This window comes from Plectropomus leopardus, chromosome 22 (assembly GCF_026936395.1).
Source record: "Plectropomus leopardus strain MGB_pleo_1.0 chromosome 22, ASM2693639v1, whole genome shotgun sequence".
Taxonomy (NCBI): domain Eukaryota; kingdom Metazoa; phylum Chordata; class Actinopteri; order Perciformes; family Serranidae; genus Plectropomus; species Plectropomus leopardus.
In genome coordinates, this window is record NC_142197.1 from 12,179,376 (window position 1) to 12,198,608 (window position 19,233).

Genomic DNA, 19,233 nt, shown 5'->3' on the forward strand with positions numbered 1-19,233 from the left:
AGCACCCGACAGAGCAGCGGAGTGGGTGCACTCAAACGAGAGATTTTAGACATTTAATATTTACTCAAAGCAAAATGATAACATTTTAAAAGCTGGCCTGTTACTGCACTTCACTGTGTACTTAGGAATGCAATGGCAGAGACATAGCTGTTGGCAAGCTGCTACTATTAGTTTCTAATTGCATTGCTCAGTACGTTAAAAAGCATTCAACTTGAGCTCTATTGGCTGATGAAATGCAGTAGCAGGCTAAAATCTAAAATGTCTCTGTGACAGGATCCCAGTTCGAAAACAGTCAAGAGGTCTCACATGATTAAAGTGCGGAGGGTTTCTTAAAAAAAAAAAAAAAATTGAGAAAGGTAGCTTGGGTATCGCATCACCCAAATCATTAAAAACCACCAGAGAAGAAGAAAAAAAAGACTTGGGGCATGCCTTTAGGTTAGGGGTGAGAGAGGAAAATAATGACACATTCAGAAAGAACTGCAAACCAATCGACAAAATCAATCAAACCAAATCAAATGCAAACTCCAAACCAAAGTGTTAAGTGCAACATCAGTGACTTGTATAGATGACAAAGATGTATATCTCTGGCCCATTGAACATCGGTATAAAATCTTTGGTTAATTGTTATTGGTTGCAACAGAACTGCTATTGCTCAAATAGATTTTTTCAGTCTGTCAGCCTTTTGTTAAGTGTCTATGTATATACTGATGTATTTATTCACTCCTCTCTCCCTATGTAGAAAACTTTACTTTGCTTAACCCTTTGAAGTTTGAAATTTGTTTTTAAAAAAAGAACAAAAAAGAAAGTTGAAAAACAAACAAGGAAATGGCCTGGAAAAATGCTTAAAATTATAATAATATTTATCATAACTTCAAATCTGTAATTATGATACTTATAGTTTTCCCTCTAGATTTTTAACTAGACATTTTTCCCAAGCTTTTTAAAATTAATTTTCTAAATCTACTAATTTATTGCGATCAAAGGAAACATTTCTTACAAAATTGCTAACTGCCTTTATTGCCATGTTTATGAAAGAAATTGCACCAATTTGCTCAGAGTTCAAAGGTTCAAATACTTGTGAAAGGCCTCTGAAAGCAGCACGACAAAAGTAATGTTGCTCCAGGTTTCAAAGGGTTAAAGATCAGATAAATTAACTGTCTGCAACAGCAGGATAAAGGGATTTATTTGTGATACCCCTGACATCAAATTTTCTCTTATAACTAAATAGAATAATTGAATAAAACATCCAAGCACGGTTTTGAAATTACTTGGTGTCGTTTCTGAGCAGCTTTGTCGGCCTCTCAGGGGGACAAATGGATTCCCTTTCTAAAGGCCCAAAAACAACTGCCAAGCTCATGCACCTCTGGGATACGCTAACCTTATTTGTATGTCTGACCATTGCTGTCTGAGGTGAAACACACTGCATTCCACCACGAGGGAACGTAGCGGAGTACACGTGTGCATATCTTTTCTCTGCTTCATGTCCTCAACCCAGCAGCAGGCTGAGGGCAGGAGAGCATTTCAGGCAAACCTATACTGAATGTGCATCCCTATGTAGAACAAATGTATCGATAATTGATGTTATGTAAACATTGTCACCCTTTATATACCTGAGCAAATTGGCTTGATTTCTTTAAAAAACATTTAAAGACGGCAACAAGCAACTTAATAGGAAATGGCCCAAAAATTAGCAAGAAATTAGAAGAGTTATAGAAAATTACCTGAAAATAAGCAAAAAAAAAGGAAGTAAAAAACAAAAGGAGACAAGGCCTTTAAAAAGTGTGAAAAAATTAACTAGATATTTATATATTCCATTTACCGGATATTAAATGCAAAGTTGTTCACTGCCTTTCAAAAGAGTTGAGTGCTTGTGAAAAGCCATCTGAATGCTGCACAGACAATATGATGTTGATCCTGGTTCTAAAGGGTTAAGTATTGATTTTCTCATCCTACTCTTGGAAATGCAGCATATTTTCAAAAATGCAATTCTATTTTTTTTTTACAGTATCACTCTTGTTTAGTTTATGTTGCACTGAAGCACTGAAACAGTAATTAAATGACAAAATAATAATCTACACTTCACAATAAAGTGCCTCATTTAGAAGAGATTCAATGTTTTATTGCCTTGTAGAAGCCAAGCAAGGCTGGCATGTGTATCTTCATAAGCTTTGAATATACAATGTCTATCAAAGTTGAACTCAGAGAGAGCTGTCTCCACCTACTGAGCTGCCACTTGAGCTATATTCAGTCCCCTGAGGAATTTTCACTGGATGTTTGCTAGAAATGCAAAGTTTGGCAGACAGAAGTCGAGGCATCAAACAGAATTAAATGGTAGACTCTCCTACTAGCCAGTCTGATCATACAACATTATTTTCTTCAGTGGCAAATCAGCACACACAGCAAAACTTATCCTCCTCTAGTGCTAAATTAGGAGGAGCTGTGTCCAGCTACACTGTGCACAGTTCTCAGCCTATTCTCCTGCCAAAGAGCACTTTGACTACCACATGAATAAAACACCAATTATCCCTGAAGTGTAAATACGATAGACACTCAACATTTGACTTGTGTTTGGGATATTCATTCTTATTCAGCCCCACTGTTGACCATAGGGCCTCCACGTCGATAATAAATGAATTTCATACATACATTTACATAAATTTCACGGCTCCTGAGTAAATCCATTTATGGATCAAATTGTTCCCCATGTCTGCACATAACTATTGTCGGACAAAAAAAAAAAAAATTAAAAATCCAACAACTGCAACTTGTATTTTCTCATTTGAATTTAAAGTTTCCCTGGTGATTTATGAACTGAGTGTTTCATGAACCCTTCGGTCACAACACCATTGTGATGAGAATGTCTATTTGTTCCTTCGTACCAAAAAAACTGTTGTTTAAATAAATATTGATCTTTTCTGTAAACATTATACATACAGTACAAGGCCTGGATATTACATCTGTCATGCTATACAGTGTCCATCATGCCAGGGGAATGGACACTATCCCCTGCGGCAATGATAAAAGATCAAATAAATGTGAAACCAAGTGCTGAGACAATGCAATAGGTTCTATTGGCAAATGCAATAGTTTTTGATGCTATTGATGCTCAGCAGACTGAGGCATGAATACCTATCTGAAGCAGTTTCAAATATTAGAAAATCTATACAAAATATACTAACTGTGGGATTACAGTTTTAATTGCAGCTTTATGACACTGCTGAAGAAAAATGTGCAAGAATGGAAGGGAGAACATTACTGAAGTGTAGAGCTGCCTCGCAAGAAAAAAAAACATCAGTATCAGGTACTGTTTTCCATGTTTTTACAAGATATTTTCATGTATAACAAGATGTTTTCATGTCATGACAAGATAATTTACATGTTATAATGGATATTTTTATGTTACAACAAGATGTTTTCATGTTATAACAAGACTTTTGTGTTACAAAATGATATGTGATACGGCATCATGTTAATATATGAAAAGTTTCACATTATAACAAGATAAATAATTATATTTTTAAAATAACAAAAAATGTCTAGCTATTACTTGAAAACATCTTGTTATAGCAAGAAGTTACTCAATATAACTTGAAAACATATGTTATAACATGAAAATATTTTGCCATAACAAAAAAGGAAGAAAGGAAAAATGTGAAAAACATCTTGTTATAACATTAAAACAGTTTTTAAAATTGTATAAATGTAAAAAAAAAAAATCATTCTTGTTATAAGATGAACCTGATACTGATCAGTTTTCTTCTCTGGCAGTCCTACGCTCCCGTAGAAGATCAAGGACAACTTGTTTAACAAGTTGTTTTGCAGCCTCCATTGTTATTTACATTACATTTTAACAAAAATAAATAAATAAATAAGATGGAGTAATGATGTTACTTCCCCAACAGTCAACACATTAATAATAAATCATTCTGACTACATTAAGAGGTCAAATTTCTCAAGGCAAAAGAACTTTTGTGTTTCCTACGATTTAAATTACAAAAACCCTTCACAGGACACTATGCTCCGTTCTGATTGCACTACATCTGGCTGTTTTCACTGCCAGACTCACTCAGCCGTCTCCTAAGTTTAAATGCAGTGCAGCTAAAGTTTCCTAATCATTTGAAAGCATGCGAGATGGGTATCGGCGCTCTGTCTGTTTGTGTGTGTGGGAATGGCACAGCAGGCAGGCAGGAAGGGAGGGAGGGAGTTGGACTACTTACGTTAACCTCAGTGATCGCTATGTCAACAATGCTACCCACAACTATCAAGGCATCAAATGTGTTCCATGCATCAACAAAATAATGCTGCGTAGGGGTGGAAAGAACAGAAAAACAACAGAAGAAAAGGACAGAACATAAGACATTTAAAAAATGGAAAGAAATTAAAGGAGAGAGGAGAAAAATAAGATAAAAACATTATATACATGAGCACTGGAGTTTTTTTAGTAGGAGGAGAGAGGGAGAGAATCAACAAAATTTTAAAAAAATAGAAAAGAAGGGGCAGTCTGAAAGAAATGGACAGCAGAGGAGGAGCAGCGGCGATCAGTCATGCTTGTCCATGAGAGGAAAATGTCAACAACAAGAACAACAGTAAAGAACAAATTGCAACAAAATCACAACAGAAAAAAAAATAAACGCCCCTGTTGCTGTAGTTAAAAAAATGATATGTGAGTCTGTTTGCGGCTGGTCAGTGAGTTAGTTCAGTTAGTGAGGGAATCAAACCTGAGGACATGTCACAGTCTGACAAAAAGTGGGAAAACCCGACAACATCTGACCCTTTGTGCACAATGCTAAACCCTGCCTGCTTTTTAAGAAACCCAGGAGGAAGCTCGTTCTTGCTCGGGAAGCCCTCTGCTCGTTGGGGGGTGGGGGGTTGGGGAAGGTCCCCTGAGTAGCAGCGGCCATCTTGGAGTCAAGGATGGAGGGAGAAAGAAGGAAGAGAGACGAAGAGAAGAGACAGCACAACACAGAGGAGCCACAAAGGAGAGGAGAGTGGCAGGAAATGAAAGATTCAGAAGAGGCACAAGACAGAGAGGAAGAGGGAGCGACAAGCAGAGTGAGAGTGGGCATCGTACTTACGTTGATCTCACTGAGAATGACGTCTATTATGCTGCCAATTACGATGAGGAAATCAAACACATTCCAGGGATCACTAAAGTACCCCTACACAGGATGAGGTGAGCAAGAGGAGACGGAGGAGGAGGAGGAGGGTAAGAAAGGTAGGTTAGAAGGAAAACAACATCTGCTGCCACTTCGCAGCCCTATTAAGGTGGTATGAGGTTGTACAGTACACAGAGGAGAAAATCAGCTGATGAAGCGACACATGAAAGGACACAACTTTGTTTCCTTTGCAGTATCTGATCATCAAGCGCAGCTGAATTTCCTGCTCTGTTATGGCGTGTTGGATGGCAGTTATTTAACTTCTCCACCTGCATCTCGGGGCGATTCAGCGACACTAGATTATACAGAAAGCTTTGTTTGCTTAACTTATCGAGGGCAATTCATCATCAGTGGAACAAAGGGAGTATTTATGAAAAACATCCACATAGCTTCAGGCCAAAACAGTATTATTTAAAATGGTAAAATTAAAAATGACATGTCCTGTAAAAGGAGAGAGCTCTGCTGTGTAGTGGCGTAGAGACACAGCTTTATACTTGAACTTGGTGAGACGGCCAAGATCTAACAAGGGTAATTTGGAAACTGGCCTGGCACATGGCCTTTTCAGAAACATTTCCTTATACTGTAAAGCAAATTACATCTCATCTCATTCAGGCAGATTGTTTTCCCATAACACATTCAGATGTTTTATCACTGTGGGTTATGAAGCCTAATGATGTTACCATGTTTGTGCCAATGTTGTGCAAGATTGGAGGAAATCTGCTGGTTATTGCATGTCTAAAGATGGCTGGAAGTTGGAGCGGGGGAAGTAAAAGGATCACTTTCTGGGTTATTAGATGTGAAGTCTTGACTATAGGGCTGGGTACCAAACTACTATTGATTTAAAGCCTCCAGAGATAACTTGTTTTTCCTTTAAACTTTTAAATCTGAATTTAATGTTGATTGCACAATGTAATAGATATCAAACAATGAAAAAATACTGTGTTAAAATTGGTTTGTTATTAGCATAACTTTCACTATTCAAGTCTGCTTGCCTCCAGGTACGATCTCACTGGGAAAAATGAAGGATTGATATATATTTTTTATTTCTCAGGTCCAGCACTAGCTATCCGCAGCAAAGGAGTAATGATGCCGTGATCAAGTGGGAATCATAAGAGGAAAATTTCAAGGTGCTGAAAATTTAACATTTCTTCCCTAATATGTACTATACTTTTTATTTTTATTTTTAAAAAAAAAAGAATTTTATAAAATTGGAAATACTGGTATTGTAGCAGTTATCAGAAGTGGTATTTACCAGCAAAAGCTTTGAACGATACCCAGCCCAAGCCTTTACCTTTTATTTAAAAACTTTTTTTTTTTTTACACAATACTGTAGTGCACATACAGAACAGCTACACATAAAGTATGCACAAAAAGCTCCACTCAGTTGTTTGCACCTAACTGACAAATTGGCAGATACAGTTGGAGGCTGAGAGGAGATCAATCTCACTGATCTATTTTGAGCTTCATCGTCTGTCATCAGCGGCGGAGGTATCATCATAAAAGGTTATGCAAATATTAAAAGGCATCCTGTGACTCTATAGCGGTTTTAATGAAGCTGTTTGGAGGTGTGAGAATATTAATGTAAAACCAGGGTTAAACCTTAACTGAGCTCTGCATTAGTATCTAAATGCTAAAATATGGGGTGATTAAATTTAACACACATCGGTTGTAAAACAGCAAGTTGGGAGGAAAGTGGACACTGAAAAACTCAACAATGTCCTCAGGTGTTTAGAACTTTACAAGACAGTAACAAAGAAAAAACCAAAGGAAGAAAGGTGAGACAGTAAAACCTGTTGAAAAGTTAAAAGGCATTAGCATTCATCGTTTCCCACAGAGAAAATGTTACTGGAGCTGATTCCATGTGTGTGCTGACGACTGTAATACCTGAGAAGTAAAAGTGTTAGTGAGCTGGTCTTCTGTGTGTGCCAGAGGGATTTACTCCAGTCAAGCGAATAAAAACAAGGAAAAAACAAAGTTGCAACTCACTCACACACATATTAAGTGGAATATTCTCACAAACATTGTCCAGTGTGGCTTGGTAACATGTCTTCATGCTGCACTTTATTATATGAACTAAATTTGTGAAAGAAGGAAAACAAGTATCAGTTTGTATATTTTCTTGAGCTTGACAGCTTGTTAATGTTCACAAAGTTGCACAACTGCCTTGCAAAAATCTGGAGGTTTAAATGAGACTGACTTGAGGTGCATTGCATAACATTACATACATAATGCAGCGCAACATGAAGCCAGTTCCCAAGCCTTTAAAGTTGTTCTGCGCAGTGAGGGAGTTAATCCAAAATGGAGCCGCCTGTGCCTGAAAACACTACAAGGCATGCTTTATGTTACTCACTCTAAATGGTCCAAGTAGATAATTATTTTCAAAAGTTATTACAAGATCATCCATCTCAATAAAAGGGCACATTTTGAAGAACATATTTTGGATTTCATAGCTATTTGAAAAAGCTAAATAATTAAGTTTTAATTAGAAAACCCTGGCTCCCAAATACTGATATTTGTGCGGATGACTTTCATTAATTCCAACAAACAACTTTCAGCAATTAATTTCACATATGAAATAAATAAAATATACAGTTAATTTCTTCACACACTAAAAATAGCTGTATTTCTTTAAACCTGAGGTATTTTGAATTAATAGTTTAATAGTTGGTTAAAATGTACTGATTCTAATAAGCGTAATGCGTACCAGAGACACTGCTGCTGAGAATCTGGTGGGCTAAAAAAAGTAAATTCCCCCGCAGCAGGCTGTTTGATTTCACCTTCATATTTCTCCAGCTGACTTCAGTGCATTAATAAAATCAGTGAGCTGTAATACAGATGCTTTGTATGTTTATGTCATTGTTGTTTGGTTCAAAATCTGCAAAAAGCCATCAGTAACTAGAAATACATGTCTCTTGAACTGATCTTTAGTTTTGCAACCTGTACTGTGCAACAATAGAGAACAGAGTGAAAATATAACATTAAAGGGGACCCATTATGCTTTTAAAAAAAAAATTCTGTCATATATTTATAATGTCAGATGTTGATATAAACATGGCCAAAATGTCAAATAATGAGGTAAACTTATGTTAAAGTAATCCCTATAAGCAAAAACCTCAGGCTTCAACTGCTCTAAATACTCTGTTTCCAACTGTTTCTTCAGTTTTTGAGATAGAGCTATGACTGGGCCTCACCCTACATGAACATGCACAGTTTCTGTTCATACCTGACCCAACCGGATTTAAAACGAGGACTTCTACTGTAAACTCAATATGCCGTCACCGAGTTGTTTGCCTCTGTGCAGCAGTCAATTTGCAATTACAGTTTACATCCAAGTCTGTGAAAACATGGATTCTTACACATAGATCTATACAATCAGCACAATTTCAAGGTGTTTCTTGAGGGCTCTTAAATTATGGCTAAGTTATGGTATGAGGTCGCCAAAACAGTGACCTTGACCTTTGACCAATAGATTCTAATCAGTTCATTCTTGGGTCTATGTGGACGTTTGCGCCAAATTTGAGGAAACTCTCTCAAGGTGTTCTTAAGATATCACGTTCACAAGAATGAGATTGAGGTCACAGTGAACTTGACCTTTGACCTATGACCACCCAAATCTGTTCAGCTCATGGTTGAGTCCAAGTGAATGAGAATGTGCTGGCCAGCTGGACAACCCAAAAACATAACGCCTCCAGCCTAAAAAATATGTATATTTTTAATGTTAAAACATTTATGACACGCTAAGGGCCGTCATGTTCCCTCACACCACTTCTCCTATAACAGTCTGTAATCTTGTGAATCCTGTACACACGCTCTATCACTCTCTTCCGGTCCACATCTATATCGCTCTATTGTTCCGTCACTTCACAGTCCCCTTCGCAGTCCCCCCCTCTTTGTCTCACTTTCTCTTTTGAGTCAGTCAATGCAACTCCTGTCATTTACACACAAGAACTGCCAGTTTTAAAAAAACCCAAAAAACCCTCCGGTTAATTGGTGATAACCCGAATCGATTCAAGTCTGGGGGAAGATGTAGAAATCGTATTCTGGCCCGCCCCAAACCCAGCGGGTTATGTTGGGCCCAATCAGGCTTGGGCAGAAAATCAAAGCTCTATTCTGAGACAAATTGACATCAGTTTGTGACAGATTATTTATATGATCATTTGCTGAAGGGCATGCTACTGCAAATGTTTACTTTAAATACACTGCTACATTTAACTACATGCTAACATCAGGGAACCCTAAAATCTTGGTCCCAACGTTATTAAAATCTTCTCTTTTTTATTTTTTATTTTAAGATTAATTTCTGGGCTTTTTTACCTTTATTTGTTTGGATAGCTATGGCATGAAACGGAGAGAGAGATAGGGGATGACATGCAGCAAACGGCCACTGCAGCAAGGACATAGCCTTTGTACATGGGGTGCCCTGTCTATCAAGTGAGCTAATCAATGCTGTTAAATTCACCCCGATTTCAGATAAGAGTCCAGCTGAAACATGTCAGGTTGGGGGGGATTTTGGTTCAGAACCTTTGACTGATTTGATTTTTCATGATAGAAAGCACTGCTATACTTCATTATGGTAATTTCCCGGCGCAATGACCAGTGCAAAAGAGCCTGAGATGCTATCTAATCACAGCAGACTGGGCTTTTTTGGGAGGGGGCTTTAAAGACACGATAAAAGTTGCATTGCAGAAAGGGTTGATACAGGCGTTCAACCACACACTGTATGAGGAAAATAATTAAATGAGCTTTATAAGATACAAATATATTCTTTAGGAAACCCAAACTTTAAGTCTGAATCTGAAAGTGAGCATAATAGGTCCCCTTTTAACTCTGCTTTGGCTATTGATTGTGTTTGAGGATTTTCCACCAACCCTGCTGTAACAGAGAGAAGCATTCCCATCTGTTACTGTTTAAATAGCTGATGCACCAGGAAGTTCTGAGATTGGACCAATGAACCAACATAGCAATAACAGCAGGGTAACAAGGGGGCAGTGCGATTAAAAACCACATGATGCTGTCCACTCATCATGTTTTAAATCCACAATATGGCAATTATCATCTGGAGAAAATTAGACAGGGATTAGGAATATAAAGTTCAACATCAGCGAACAGTCATTTGCAATAAATGTGATTCAGTTTCTGAAATGCACTGTATCTGACTTTTCTATTCGTTGATTGTATTTTATAAGTACTAATAAATAGATGTATACATTTACTTGTTCAGATCTTCTACTGTAACCAACTAAAAGCAAAAGATACTATTCCCATGCTGCTCTATTTTACTGCACTCTGCTGTATTAGGATGTTAGTCTATTCCGCAGATTGAGAGGTGGACCTACCCTGGGTTTGAAGGCGATCAGCTTAAGGATCATTTCCACAGTAAAGAGTCCAGTGAAGAGCATGTTGAGGATGTTCATGGCATCGTTGAAATTTTTGGTCTGTCCATGATGCTGCAAAGACACAAACAACTCATTAATGTCCACTAAGATTAAGGGTTTTATGGGAGTCATCTGAAGCCCTGACTGCCATATGTGTCCATTTTATGAGCATACCTACCACCACTCTCGATCTTCACCATGTTCTCATGATTTTTAACTCTTTCTTCTGCTGTGCCCCTGATTGATAATTTCTTTTTTCTTTTTTCTCCCGATTTTTTAATACAAATCAAACAGGTGTTTATCATGTGTTTCTGCATGGGATTCGATCTGAATTTAACACAGACAAGTTAACTTTAAGACTTGTAATTTGAATTTCGCATCCTTGTATTTATTACTTTCATCTATGGTTAGGATTATATGGGAGCAATGGTGTTGAGGGTTGGCCAGTAGCTTATGTTGGCAGGTATGTATGGGCGTGTACTTGCATTGTTCTGGGAGTGTGTGAGACTCACCTGCATGGCCAGACAGATGGTGTTGAGAAGGATGAGTGTGAACATCAGGTACTCAAAGTAGGTGGAGTTGACCACATACCACACCTTGTACTGGTAGGGGTTCTTGGGGATGTAGCGGCGCAACGGACGTGCCTTCAAAGCATACTCCACACACTGACGCTGTGACACATACAAACGTGAGCATTTGCCATTAACTTTTATCTCCTCATCACTCCCTCTCCCTCTGTGCTCAGACCATTATAGAGGAAAAGCTGTAGAATTGTCTTTTGGCAGTCTAAAAAAAAAGCCTTTTCCAGCCCAGATTACTCTCCCATCCTCTCTGTGCATCACAGGAAACACAGCTGCAGGGACTTCTGCTGGCTCCTTTTTTAAGCTTTAGTCTCATCTTCTGTCTCAACTGCTGCAGCTCCCTCCTGGCTGTACTCCTCAAGTAGTTCAGCCACTAAAACTCATGTTCAGCCTCTCCAGATTCTCCCCACTGCCTGGCCTCTATTCCCTCTCCTTTGTGCCTCCTGAATGACAAAATGACTTTCCCACTACAGTCAGAACAGAAGAGTCCCTCTCCCACTAATATGACCTGAAAATGTACACTTAACATCTAAACAAAAGCATAAACCTGTTATACACACACAGAGGCAGGCACAGATTTAATAACAGCTGATACAAGGTGGACACAAAGCGTACCTGGTTCTTGTCCAGCTCACAGTTCTTATATTCTTGCTCTCCTTGCTCCTGGAATGTAACAATGACGAAACCAACGAAGATGTTCATCATGAAGAAGGCGATGATGATAATATAGATGATGAAGAAGATGGAGATGACCACGCGGTAGTTGTAGACAGGCCCGACGTCCTCCGCGTGAGAGTCTATGGCGCGGTACAGTAGCCTGAAAGAGGGCAGGGAAGATTCATTGAAGCAAAGGAGGGAAGTGGAGATTGTGGGACAGAAAGAGGGAGAGAGAGAGACACTTTATGACAGCAAAAGATTTCACTGTTGCAGACAAATTTCCAGTGTTGGAATAAAATTATAAGAGCTTTGTTAGAGTTGTGGCCTGCTCTCATTATCGCCATCATCAGCTGTAAGCCACTGGTCCGACCAACAAATGAAAAAAAGAAGTTCAACCCTGCTGTGGAGAAGGAGGAGAAACTGGTTTAGATGTGGAGTGAACAAGAGTTGATGTTTAATTCGGCAGGTATTTTATCCACTAATCAGCATTTCATTTAGCGAGAAATCTTAGTAACTGTTTGCCTCTCATTCCCAAACTCTACTCTCGCTACAACAGTGCACCTAACCAACAGAGGTTGGTGGTGAGTTGAGGCAAAAAAATCCAAAATGTGATGTTTGTGCGCAAATACAGTTTCTATTTTTTACACTGATGCAGACCTGAGGGGGATACTGTCAACATACACCTTTTATTTTATTTTTGTGTTTCTAGAGTGATGTGTTTTTGTGGACATGTAAGGGATTGTTAATATGTCATGTCTCTTGAAGGGAGTTTGGTGTAATATTTTCCACCAGGAGCAGGATGAGAAATAATCTCGAAAAGAATCTAGTTGTTGTCTTGCAAATAGTGAGTCTGCAAGATCCCCAGTCTTTGCAAAATATTATATTGTGGGACTAAAAACTCATATCGTCTTTAGATGTGAGAGGGTGTAAGACTAGTCTTGCGAAGGTCTTTTCAAAGTCTTCTTGTGTATGGTAGGCATAACCCTCAATTACCCCTGTAAAAAGCTTCAATTAGGATAAATTACGGGTTAGGACACCAGCAAAACTGAAAAAGAAAGCACACAGTGTATATACAATGTGCAGATCGATATGCATGTGCATTGTGTTTGTATGTAAACACCCACCCTGGCCAGCCCTCGAAGGTCGACACAGCAAACAGAGCCATCATGCCTTGTAGGACATCGTCAAAGTTGAAGTCACTGTTCTCCCACACTCTCTGGGCTCTTTCAGGCTTCCCCACATCACCATCCTTATACATAATGTAGGAGCCCCTGTGAATACAAATACACATTCACATGATTTATCCGGTAGTTATGCTATGAGAGGTAGTTTCACGAGCTTGCATGAAGGATGGATCTCTTACCTGCACTCTGCCTGAGTTTGTTTGGAGCTGTCAGTACAGAAGAAGAACTTGCCCTGATGGAAAAATATAGATATTTAGTACTTGGTGTTAAAATGTATAAAAACATTATCACTGACGACATTTCATGAGGCCTCTCTTTCTTGTTACCTTGAAGAGTTGTACTCCAATACAGGCGAACATGAACTGGAGCAATGTGGTGACGATGACGATGTTGCCGATGGTCCTGATGGCCACAAACACGCACTGCACTACATGCTGTTAAACACACAAGAAATTATTGTAAGTATAAGGGTGTGTTTTTTGTAAATAATGTGTATTATGTGTGTTTTTATACATGAGAGTTTAATTTTGTTTTTACTGGCAGCCAGAACATTACAAAAAAGACACAAATTTTACTTGATGATTATAAATCACAACAAAATTGAGTGCTTAAAGCTAATAAATACATAAACAAGGAAACTAGGTAGCAGGTAAACAAGCGAAAGCATACAAGGATAGAATAATTAAAAATGATCATGTGAGCATTTTAACCTTTAGTCCCTTGGCTCTGTTGATGGCCCTCAGGGGTCTGAGCACTCGCAGTACTCTCAGGATCTTCACCACATTAATTGCACTGGACCTGAAACACACATGGAATTAAACTACTGACCAGTCAAACAGATTAAACTAAAGTACTTACTATGAAGACATATTTGCAAAGTTGAGACAACACACACTTTCAATAGCAGTTTGTCAACACAAATTGTAGCATAATGAAAAAACATGTAGAGACTGCAACGAGCTAAGGAAAGTAAAACGATTGCTGTGCAAATAACAAGTAAACTGCACAACTGAAGCCAATAACATCTGAAACTCAATGAGAGGTATAATTCGAAATATCCTAAAAACATTTTAAAAAATGATTAATGAATGCAATGATTCTCTTTAAAAAGTAAGTTAGACTTAAAGGAAAATTTGTTTGTGTAATTGTGTGACTTTGATTAATCCCTAACTAACCCTTTAAAACACCAAAGTCACACAATAACACAAACATTTTTTATAAAGATTTTCTGTTATTGAATGTGGACTCTTTTTACTTTAATTCATCAAGAACAAAAAAAAAACGCTTCAGGAATGCAGTATAACACGGGGAGAATAATTAAAATACAAATTGTCACTAAAATTACTGGAGTGAGGTATTTCTTTAAAGTGAGCAAAGTCAAGAACATATGTTTACATAAAATGCCACCTTTACATAATGTTTGCCGAAAAGCAATGAAACATATTTAAAACTACTCTTACCCCTATGCTAAATCAGATTTTTAACAGAAGATTTTAAAAAAAGTATTTTTTTCTTATTTAGCCATAATGTTACTAAATACTAAATACAGGACTATAGTCTGGTTAAGTACATTTTTACAAATAAAATAAATGTCATATGGGACCACTGAAATGAGTCATTATAGATCAGCTTGTGTAAATGGAGAGCAAACAGCATGGTTTCACTTTTTACAATCTACAACAGTGAAAACAACACAGTAAAAGTGTTTATGTAATACAACACACACAAATACACACGATTCACTGACAAACACAAACAAGTACAACACAGATAGACCAACACAAAGACACAAACAGACATTTACAGGCAAACAGAAGGTTATTGTGCTGTAAGAGAGTGTCAGTTCAAGCCAAAGGTCAAACACTGTGACCTTTTAAAGGAAAAAAGGTTTTATCATAGTAACCAAAAGAATCAAATGAATACCTTGACATTTTGAATTTTACATAAATGTCTGGGAAAAGCTTGAACATTGGTCCTTCTGTAAACAGAACCTGGCCTCCAAAGTGTGATTATTACTATTCAACATCCACGGGGTGTCAAAAAAAAAAGAAAAAAAAAAGAAATCTAGCTTGCTTTTACCTTTAATTTAAGTGGGCAGTTATTCAGTTTACTGAAGAACAAATATAGAAACTTTTTCCCACACTGACAAAGATAGAAGAGAAAAAAGTCTACTCAAAATGTCAAAGTATCCCTTGAAGGGAGTGACTTTTTAGATGGTTCAAGGAGTGATTCAAAGGGAGTGACATTACTCTTTGTCGACTCTTAAACAGAAAGTAAGGAAAAGATCCGTTGTGCAACATTTTACACAGGAAGGTAAAGATTAAAGGTAGTTAAAGGTAGTTGATGTGGAGTGGGATTTCATCAGCAACATATCGCAGTCAAAGCAGTTGTGAGGGTAGCTTCTAGTGATTCATACAAATGTCAACTGAACTTTAAATCCTGTCCAAGTATACCCATTCAGTATCTATTTCTTTGTACTCATTTTATAATTAACAACTTGAAGAACACTTGACTTCTATATGGATATTTTATTTTTAATTTATTTAATTTAATTTTATTTTATTATTTCATTTTTATTGTTGGTCGTTGGTGCTCTCTATTCCTATATATATATTTATATATTAATTATGTAATTACCTATTTTTTTCCCACATACTTATGGACATAATCATCTCGTCTATTCTGGGTCCAGTTTTGTTATACTTTTCCCAAGCTGTTATGTCTATTTGTGTACACTTACTCCGTCCTTTTGCAAACAAAATGAGTTTCCACAGAAAGCAAAAAAAGCATGTCTGTTGAGATCATATCCGCCACACTGCCACAGTTATTTCATGTGAACTAATGTTAGTCATAGTTCATGCTGTTCACACACAATAATATGAGACTACACAGGATTGGAGCAGAAACTTCATCTGTATGTTTTAATTTGACTGTTTTTGATTTGCAAATTAACTTACTTTCCTTTTATTTTATTTTTTTTGACATTTCAGTTCTCCTTTTCTATAGATTTGCTTCAATGTGCACAGATACGTAAATGAAAACATGGCAAGAGAGAATGTATATTTACAGTTTATCCTCAGAGATATACCTCAGCATTGGGTAGTAATAATAGCAAACCAATACTTTGGGAAATGTACACTAAGATTCTGAGACTTTAGTAAAAAGCAGTTTATAGGCACCACCAAATGCAGCACTGTCACAATTTATTTGACTGTGATGTATTCAAGAAAAATCCCACACACTCACTACTTTTAACGGGCAGAAACCACTGAGGTTTAGCATTGAGGTGTCATTTCTAGAGCCCAGGAGAGTTCAGTTGATCCAGAAATATGAGTTTGAGTTTTCCCCAAATATGTGTCAAAGAATACATATACAAATGTATTAACATTAGCTGGATAAAACAGGTGACTACAGTATTATAGGACCCAGGGGTTCCCTCCCAAAAATAAGCAATCTCTGTTTCAAAACAGGTTATTCTGATGCCTGTAAAGAGGCATTTTCATTTGCACAAAGTGCAAAAAAATGTGTTCATAACAGCAAATCACCCATTTATTATCAAGACAATGTTATAATCCCACTGTTGATAACATCACATATCACCTTTTTTTTTGCCCTGAAAGAGGCTTCGACTAAAACTCTCCAAGACCATAGAAATACCAAATCAAAAGCGTGACAGTTTTACACAGTTAAGGTGAAGGTCTATTAGGGGGTTATTAATGTGGACTAATATGGACTTACGTCGAGAAGTCTAGTCTATTAGGCATTAGAGACAGAGAGCGTAGCATAGCATATTAAACATCAGAAATATCACAGCATTTCAAAGGAGTTATTTGCTACAAGAAGCAGAGCACATATTTAATAAACATCACAAAGACAGAAAAGGGATTGGGAGTAATGAAGTGTAAAGTTGTTAGAGAATAGAGAGAAGTGTGAAGCATGGAGCAATTTACAACAAAAACCCATTTTCCCCATTTAGCCACTTCAAGACTTGATTTGTGTGCTTTTGGACTGGACTTTTGTCTTATGCACGTGTCATTATCTGGCTGACTAGTCCAGTCTTTCAACACGTAATAACACACATGTATGATTGATGATACTGTGATGTCAGTTGGAATTGCAGCCAAATAATGTTGGTAATAACAGTGATCAGAATTTTGATTTAAATGTTGAAGCAGCAACAATTTATGATTGTGATATATATTAAACATGCATTAGAAAACATTGTATTGCACTCACTGTATTCCAGAGGAGATGAGGGACACACTGACCACCACCAAGTCCAGAATATTGAAATAGTTTCTACAGAAGGAACCTTTATGAAGGAAGGCCCCATAGGCTGTCATCTGTAGGGGTCGAAGTTCAGATTTCAGAGTCAACAAAAAAAGTCAAATCACAGCTTAGTGGTGTACATGGAAAGAATATACAATGAATCATGTAGAGGGTGGGATTAAAAAGTATCAATAACTGTTTGGTCTTTGTTTTAACTTCTTTAAAGAATGGATTACTGCCAAGGACAAACACTTGAGGTTATCTGAAAAATACTTCTGTACATTCCTGTTGTCCTAATGCAGCAAAGCTTTCAGCCCCAGGTATATTTACAGGGTTTTAAAAAAGATAAATCTGGACCAAACAGTTCTAGTTCGAAGGTTGGACTTTTCTGTCTTTTGGTCCATTTTTTCTTTCTTTTTTTTGTGGAAAACTGCGGCTTGTATTTTGTGTTGTCTGTTGTTTACTTTCATTTTAACACATTTTTTAAAAATGGCAGTCGCTGGTGCTACATTGGCTCATTTGTTCGACCAATCCATGTACACCTAAGAGCTAAAAAAGTCCCTCAAAATCTAGGTTTGACCAATTACCATCACCCCTTGTTCTTGTGGAGTGGACACAAAAAAAGGGGTTCTTAATTTGTGTTGGTGCTCCCCTTTGTCTGTGCCAGATCATCTTTTCTCTTCCAGAGGCGTTCCAGCAGCGAGTCCCAGTTTTATCAGACCATTCCTCAGTTTCTTGACTTGGACCTTTGCCTTGCATTTTTGCATATTTTTGCCTGCGTTTTGGACTGTTTATCTGTGTACTGAACTCTGCCTCTAAGTAAAGACTTTTTACTTTTAAACACTTTTTCTGCTGGAATCAGCATTTACATGCACTCAAATATCCTACTATTATTCTAAATGTGCCAATATTCAGAATTTGATGAGGGTCATATAAACATATTGAGAACATTCTGTTTAGATATTTAAAATTGAGCCATATTGCAAAGACAGCATTTTTCAATAAAGGTGTGGGATATGCCTGTATTATTTTGGTTTTAGGAGCATTCTTTTGACACGTATACAGCACATTCAGAATATAATTCTCAACTGGAATTTTTAACCACAGTCTGAGACACGTAGCCGCTTGTCTGTTTACGGTCAGCTCAGTTTGCAATAGTTTGCAAGGCTGTGCTAGAGATGCATGCCAAAAAAAACCCACATTTTTGGTCAGGCTTTGGCTGTTCCACTTTCTATATTTTGATGTGATAACTGACATGTTAGGGCATGTTAATCAGAGTGTACATGGCGACAATCAACATATGTGCATATGCATGGTCTGAGGTAGCTCTAAAATTGTTTGCACGGTAAGAAAAAATTCAGGATACAAAATATTTATGAGTCCGATTACTACTAAAATGTTCATATGCACACTTTAAGCAAAGATTTCTGCTTAAAAACAAATAACAGCAAAATTGGAATATTTTGTGCATGTAAACATAGTCAGAGTTTCTGACATCATATGACCTGCTTATGGAATATCATACACATGAAAAATTACCTTAAGAATGATCTCTATGGTGAACAGTCCAGTAAAGACGTGGTCTGCATAGCCCAGGATCTGAACAAACAACAAAAAACAACAACAAAGAGAATAATTGTTCAGAGATGTTTATGATATTACTGTATTGATCTTCAATAGACAACAGCGTTCCTGGAACTGAAAACAATATTCACTGGCTTTCTGATTGAGCAGGACACAGCGCCAATAGTCGTATTTGGCATTATAATAAACTATGACAAATTATGACTAAACCAAGGTTGTACAACGTGCTGGAGGCTTTTAATGGTTTCTAACTCAATGAAAACCGGCTTGGCATTCCTGCCACTTTTTAGGGTCCGACAGTAAACACAACACTCAGTCTGGGCTTGCATGGATTGTTTACACAGTTGAAATAAAGAAACAAACAGGAGGAAGTGCAATTCTTTGGGGGTTAAGTCTGAACTTATGGTCAACTGTAGCATACCGGAGT

The 19,233-nt window shown here is 37.4% G+C and overlaps 1 protein-coding gene across 5 annotated transcripts in view; it reads right to left on the reverse strand.

Moving 5' to 3' along the window:
- The window catches only part of cacna1c (calcium voltage-gated channel subunit alpha1 C), a 279,938-nt gene that overhangs the window by 31,345 nt on the left and 229,360 nt on the right, over positions 1-19,233 (reverse strand). For 3 of the 5 annotated variants that reach the window (XM_088072784.1, XM_042511013.2, XM_088072785.1), the window contains exons 23-32: positions 18,762-18,821; positions 17,190-17,296; positions 13,664-13,751; positions 13,280-13,387; positions 13,133-13,185; positions 12,894-13,040; positions 11,728-11,929; positions 11,044-11,202; positions 10,493-10,603; positions 5,076-5,159 (exon numbers count right to left, since the gene is read on the reverse strand). In XM_088072784.1, the coding sequence (XP_087928910.1) occupies positions 5,076-5,159; positions 10,493-10,603; positions 11,044-11,202; positions 11,728-11,929; positions 12,894-13,040; positions 13,133-13,185; positions 13,280-13,387; positions 13,664-13,751; positions 17,190-17,296; positions 18,762-18,821 (1,119 nt within the window). Of the gene's footprint in view, positions 1-4,217; positions 4,302-5,075; positions 5,160-10,492; positions 10,604-11,043; positions 11,203-11,727; positions 11,930-12,893; positions 13,041-13,132; positions 13,186-13,279; positions 13,388-13,663; positions 13,752-16,691; positions 16,707-17,189; positions 17,297-18,761; positions 18,822-19,233 lie in introns of all 5 variants that reach the window. The other 2 variants (XM_088072782.1, XM_088072786.1) reach the window with 2 other exon arrangements.